This window comes from Pan paniscus, chromosome 23, assembly GCF_029289425.2.
Source record: "Pan paniscus chromosome 23, NHGRI_mPanPan1-v2.0_pri, whole genome shotgun sequence".
Taxonomy (NCBI): Eukaryota; Metazoa; Chordata; class Mammalia; order Primates; family Hominidae; genus Pan; species Pan paniscus.
Window position 1 is genome coordinate 28,764,765 of NC_085927.1, and position 6,084 is coordinate 28,770,848.

At 59.7% G+C, this 6,084-nt stretch overlaps 1 protein-coding gene across 1 annotated transcript; it reads right to left on the reverse strand.

Moving 5' to 3' along the window:
• Nucleotides 1–2,192: 2,192 nt before the first annotated feature.
• Nucleotides 2,193–5,416, reverse strand: GSC2 (goosecoid homeobox 2). Its single transcript, XM_034948645.4, has 3 exons — nt 5,158–5,416; nt 4,796–5,049; nt 2,193–4,233 (listed from the first exon to the last, which is right to left on the reverse strand). Exons 1-3 carry the CDS (start codon nt 5,414–5,416, stop codon nt 4,129–4,131), a joined length of 618 nt encoding a protein of 205 aa, XP_034804536.1. The 3' UTR covers nt 2,193–4,128.
• Between the last annotated feature and the right edge of the window lie 668 nt (nt 5,417–6,084).

Below are 6,084 nucleotides of genomic sequence, written 5' to 3' on the forward strand. Positions count from 1 at the left end.
GGGGTGCTGTGGAGGTGGCGGGGAGGATGCTATAGGGCGTGTTCTTCACGCGAGAAATTCTGGCTTTGCAGCGTCCAAAGGCCTTAGAATTCTAATTTCCCACAAGTAAGAACTATGTATGCTTCGAGATTATTTTACAAAAATACACACCAGGAAATTTACTTATATAGGAGTTTCAAGCTTTATGCAAGAAAAGGGCCTTAAAACAATTTTTTTTTTTTTTGAGACGGAGTTTCGGTCTTGTTGCCCAGGCTGGAGTGCAATGGCATGATGTCGGCTCACCGGAGTTCCCGGGTTCAAGGGATTCTCCTGCCTCAGCCTCCCAAGTAGCTGGGATTACAGGCATGGGCCACCACGCCCGGCTAATTTTGCATTTTTAGTAGAGACAGGGTTTCTCCATGTTGGTCAGGCTGGTCTCTGGATTACAGGCGTGAGCCACCGCGCCCGGCCAAAACAATCTTTTTTTTTTTTATATAGTTATCTAACAAAAGATAAAAGAAAGAACAAGACAGTGGTTCGATTAAGAAATGTCTAAAGATTATTCTGTAATCCCAGCACTTTGAGAGGCCAAGACAGGCGGATCACCTGAGGTCAGGAGTTCTAGACCAGCCTGGCCAACAAGATGAAACCCCATCTCTACTAAAAACACACAAAAAAATTAGCTGGGCATGGTGGTGGACGCCTGTAATCCCAGCTACTCGGGAGGCTGAGGCTGGAGAATTGCTTGAACCCAGGAGGCGGAGGTTGCAGTGAGCTGAGATTGCACCATTGCACTCCAGCCTGGGTAACAAGAGCAAAACTCTGTCAAAAAAAAAAAAAAAAAGATTATTGGGCCCCCAAATGCCAGAGTGGGCTTCCCAGAAGAGGGATCATTCTCATTCAAGGCCAGGCATGGTGGCTCACGCCTGTAACCTCAGCACTTTGGGAGACCCAGGCAGGTGGATCACTTGAAGTCAGGAGTTTGAGACCAGCCTGGCCAACATGGTGAAACCCCAACTCTACTAAAAATAAATAAATAAATACAAAGTGGTGGTAGGTGCCTGTAGTCCCAGCTACTCGGGAGGCTGAGGCAGGAAAATCACTCAAACCCAGGAGGTGGAAACTGCAGTGAGCAGAGATTGTGCCAGCCTGGGTGACAGAGTGAAACTCTGTCAAAAAAAAAAAAAAAAAAAAAATTAACATTCAAGTGGACCAGAAAATTGCCTCGGCATTTTTAAGGAATTTCTTCCCAAACGGAAGATGTGAATTGTGTTGGACAAATAAATTCTGCCCTGGAACAATTTAATACAATTTTGCTTTTGCAACATACAGGGATACCTTCATTCACTGAAGTGCAGCGTGCTGCTGCTGCCCTTGTAGGTGACAGTGCAATGGGGAAGACAGAGACACTTGTTAGATCATCACACAAACAGGTGTAAAATTGCAGCTGTGTCCGTGCAAGAAAAGCATTTGTACTTGGGGAATCTTGACCTAGTTCGGGAGGTCAGAGAAGTTTCCCCAGGCAGAAAGTGATTGCAGATTCGAAAGACGAACAAACCGGCAATGGTCAGGTGGAAAGAGCATGTGCAAAGGCCTAGTGGTGGGAGGGAGCAAGGCAAGTTCTAAAGAAGTCCTTTGGAAATGCAGAGTGCAGTGAGGTGTGAGATGATGCCAGAGAGGCAGGGCCAGGCTGCACAGGGCCTTGTAGGGTATGGTGAGGTGGTTTGTCTTTATTCTGAATTGAAGGGGCAGGCCAGGCACAGTGGCTCATGCCTATGATCCCAGCACTTTGGAAGGCCTAGGCCGGCGGATCGTTTGAGGTCAGAAGTTTGAGACCAGCCTGGCCAACATGGCAAGACCTCATCTCTACAAAAAACTTTTCAAGTTAGTCAGGTGTGGTGGTGCCCACCTGTGGTCCTAGCTACTCAGAAGGCTGATGGGGGAGGATCGCTTGAGCCCAGGAGCTGGAGGCTATAGTGAGCCATGATTGCACCACTCTACTCCAGCTTGGGTGATGGAGCGAGACCTTGTCTCAAACCAACCGACAAACAAAAAAGCAGAGCCAGTGTGGTGCAGGTGGACAAGATTGGAGACAGTTGCAGTGGTCAAGGTGAGAGGTGACGGTGGCTTACATCAGACTGGTGCAGTTAGAGCTGGAGAGATTCTGGATTTTATTGATTTATTGATAAACAGTAAAATTAACTTCCTGTCAGCCTGGGTATAGTGGATGATCAGGAGAGGGAGGGGTCCAGGGACCAGTTTTGGGTGGGCGGCTAGCTCTCTGGCTCATGTGCCTGGTTTGCACAGAAAAGCTCACTGTGGACAAGGTGACCTTAAGGAGTCTGTGGGCTTCAAGGGGACAGCTGGAGATAAATACCTGGCTCAGGGGAAGTGCCTGGCTTGAGATGTAAATGTGGCAGGAAGATGGGAATTGGAGTCTGAGGGTAAAAGTTAAACCGGGAAGAGGGTGAAGATGAGAAGCGAGGGCCTGGGTGTGAGCCTGAAGGATGCCTATGTTAATAGCCTGCTGTGGGGGGTCAGCCTGCCAAGGAGCAGCTAGAGCTCAAGAAGCAAATTCAGGAGAGCAACACAGCCACTGAGCCCTGGAAGGTGGCGCTCCACAAGCTCTGATCGGGGCTCCCAAAACAATGACAGATGGCCATTCAACCAAGGAACTCAAGGGGCCTGGAGCCTGTGAGATGCGAGTGTCCCCAGCTGCAAGGGAGCTGACTGGGACACGGGCATGTCCACAGGTAGTCTGTTCAGTCCCCAAGGGCAAGACCAGGATTCAGGGAGAAGGGCTTTGTGTGCATGCTAGGGGTGGAGGCGGGGATGCTAGGGACACCCAGCAGTGTCAGGGCAGTTCTGACTGGGGACACCATGCTTGCTTGGTGTTATCCAAGCTGGCCAGCCTTGGGGTATCTGGGGAGCTGCAGCCCTGGCTTCTGCAGTCCTGCTTTTAGAGATGGACTTCATCTCTTGCAGGTAGAATGGCCCCATTCCCTGTAGGGCCTGTAAGGAGACAGAACGAGGTGCTCAAGCCAGCTGGGGGGGATGTGAGATGCTTCGGACCCACTGTAGGGCCTACTTGGGGAATCTAAGGCTTCTTTCCACTGTGCCTTTTGCCATGGGCCAGGATAAAGAAGGGGAGGGCAGGCATCTTCCCAGGCAGCAGGGGCGGGGTCTCCCCAATCCAACCTCCTCTTGCCCTACCCTAGGATGGCACAGATTGCTGTGAGGGAGTCCGAGCCCACAGCATGAAAACCCCAGGAGGAAGCAGGGGACCCTCACCCATGGGCAGGTTCACAGTAGCCTAGGGGCCAGGGCTGGACCCCAGGGGTCCAAGGCCACCATCCGTGGAGCAGTCTCCTCTGCTGGGGAGCACCCTGGTGCAGAGACTGAGGATCGCTGAGCTGTGCTCCTCTCAAAGACAGCTGTATCCTAAATAACCCCTCGCTGGGAAGGAAGAAGAAGGGACAGCTCCTTGTTGGGTGTGGGAGTGGAGCCAAGGTGGACTTGAGACTCTGGGCGGCTTCTGTGGTATTTGAAGTTGCTTGTTTCTCAGTATCAGCGCGAGGCTCGAAGGTGAAGGGACTGTGGAGGGGCTCCTGGAATCGCTCCTGCGACCTTCTTATTCTACAGGTCCAGATACCAAGACCCAGCCCAGGGCCTGGGAAGCCTGCAACGCCAGGACTGCACAGACACGAACCCCATCCCCTCTCCCGCTGGGGGAGGACGAGCCAGGTCAAGTTAGGTCAATGTCCACATTGAGAAGAGGGTGGCCAGCATGTCCCAGGGTGCGGAGAGACGCTCCACTGCGGAGGATTCTGGGTCCCGTGTTGATACGGAGTGGTTCCCCTCCTGCGGTGGAGTTAGTGTCTCTCGGGGGGTAGGGGGCTGAGGAAACTGCTCTATGCCCCAGCCCACCCCCAAGGGACTCGCCACTCCCACTGCCGTGGAACACCAAGTACCGGGGGCCCGTCCCCAGCGCCACGGCAGCACGAGCTGCAGGAGGCAAGGGCTGTGGAGACGGGCGGAGGCGGCGGGTGTACTCTCCCAGCTCCTTTTCGGGTAGACCTGTCTTCTCTCAGCGCCAACTCCAAAGATCCCAAAAAGGGTGGCCGAGCCCAGGGGCAGCTCCTAGAGTCATCAGCAGCTCCCCTTGGGGGACTTCTTGACGCCGGGCAGGAGCCTCGCGGAAGCCGACGTGCGCTTCTGGTGTCGCCATTTGGCCCGGCGGTTCTTGAACCAGACCTGGGGATGGGGGGAATGCTCAGCCCTAGCCCCAGGTGCTGCGTCCCATCGGCTCCCGAGGGTCCCACAGGGACCGAGAGGGGAGCTTCGAGACAGGGATGTGGGCGGACGGCGCTGTAGAGCCGACACCTGGGCCGCGGCTGCGCGCCACCTGCCCTTATTCGCTGCGGACAGACTCGGTGGGTCTGGACGCGAGATGGGAACCCCCTTAGTACCCGCCCCAGCCTCCAGCTGGCGGCGACCACGACGCCCCTTCTTGGGTTCCGGGCTCTTCTGAATTTCCCAAATTCTGGACGTGAACGGGCGCCTCTTTCTTCACCAGGGGAAAATGTAAAACAAAAGAAAAGTAGCCCTCCGGTTCCTTTCCCGCGGCACCTCCCTGCTCTCACCCGCTCCTCATACCCCCGGACGCCCAGCGCCGTCCAGGGACCTCCTCCCTCCGGCGCGCCAGGGCGGGGCTTGGGCCGAGGCCGTCTTTGCAAAGGGCGCCCGCCCGCCAGGACCCCAGTCCAGTGTAGCCGCGGCCCGCGCGCTCCGGGGAAAGGCTGGGCGGGGCACTCACCTCCACGCGCTCCTCGCGAAGGCGGATGCGGCCGGCCAGGCGCTCGCGCGTACTCACGTCAGGATACTGGTTCTGCACGAAAAGCGCCTCGAGCGCCTGCAGCTGCTCTTCGCTGAAGATGGTGCGGTGGCGCCTCGTGCGCCGCTGCGAACCCGGGCCGACCGCGCCTGGGAGCGCCCCGGAACCTCCGGCTGGCGCACCCAGAGACAAGGGCACCGCCGGTCCCAGCCTCAGCGGCCACGCCAGACGAGCGCCTGCGGAGCGAGGGCGCGGTGAGGCGCGGGGCTGGGGCCAAGCTCGGCGCCCACCGCGCCGCGCCCCGGGCTCCGCCGGGCCCCGCGCCCCGCTCCGCGCCCACTCACCCAGCCCGGCGGCCGCCTCTGGGGGCCCGCAGGGCGCCGCGCGGGGGCCGCAGCAGCAGCAGCAGGCGCAGGGCGCAGCCTCGGGCGCCCCGGGCTCCTCTGGCTTCGCGGGGCTCTGGCGACCGGCAGGCTGCGGTGGGCAGGCGGCCCGGGCCGGGGGGCTCCGCTCGGGCAGGCTGGAGAGGATGTGCTCGATGGAGAAGGGGCAGGGCCGCCCGGCACCCCGGCGGCTCGCCGCGCCCCCAGCCGCTGCCGCCATGCCCGGCCCGGCCGGGGCGCCGCCGCCGCGGGAATATATACGTCGGGGAGGGAGCGCGCAGTAATCCCCGGGCCGGGCGTCCAGTCCACGCGGGTTAATCCCGCAGCGCCGGCCGCGAACGTGCTAATCCTCGACTGCGGCGGCCCTGCCTCGGCGCGCGGGGGCCGGGGGCGCTGCAGAGAGGGCGCCCTGTGCCCCCCACCCCGCCCCGCGTCCTCCTGCCCCACCCGCGCCCGCCGCTCAAGCTGGCAGGGCGACCTGCGGGGAAGGGGCGGAGGGCCGCCTCGCCGCCGCCCGCGGGGCCTGGCAGCCGCTCGGAGGGCGCCCCGACCCTGGCAGCTCCCCAGAGCGCGGCGGTGCCTCCCGGCCCAGCCTCTGGTGGCTCCCCCTCGTTCGGCCGGGCCTAATTCCTCGTCCCCTCTGGGGCCCTACTGTGGCGGCTCAGCACGCCTGCAGAAGCCTGGCCTAGCCGCCCACCCGAAACTCCTGGACCGCAGCCTCCATGGGGCCCAGCACCACCGGCAACCGCACGATCCCGCCGCGCTCGGGTCCCGAACCTGCCCGCCACCTCGGAGCCAGGGTCTCATGGCCCTGGAGGGCGTGAGAGCGCGGCAGGAAGCCTGGGCTGCCGGGTGCGCCCAGTTCTCCCTCTCCTCACCTGTGTCAAG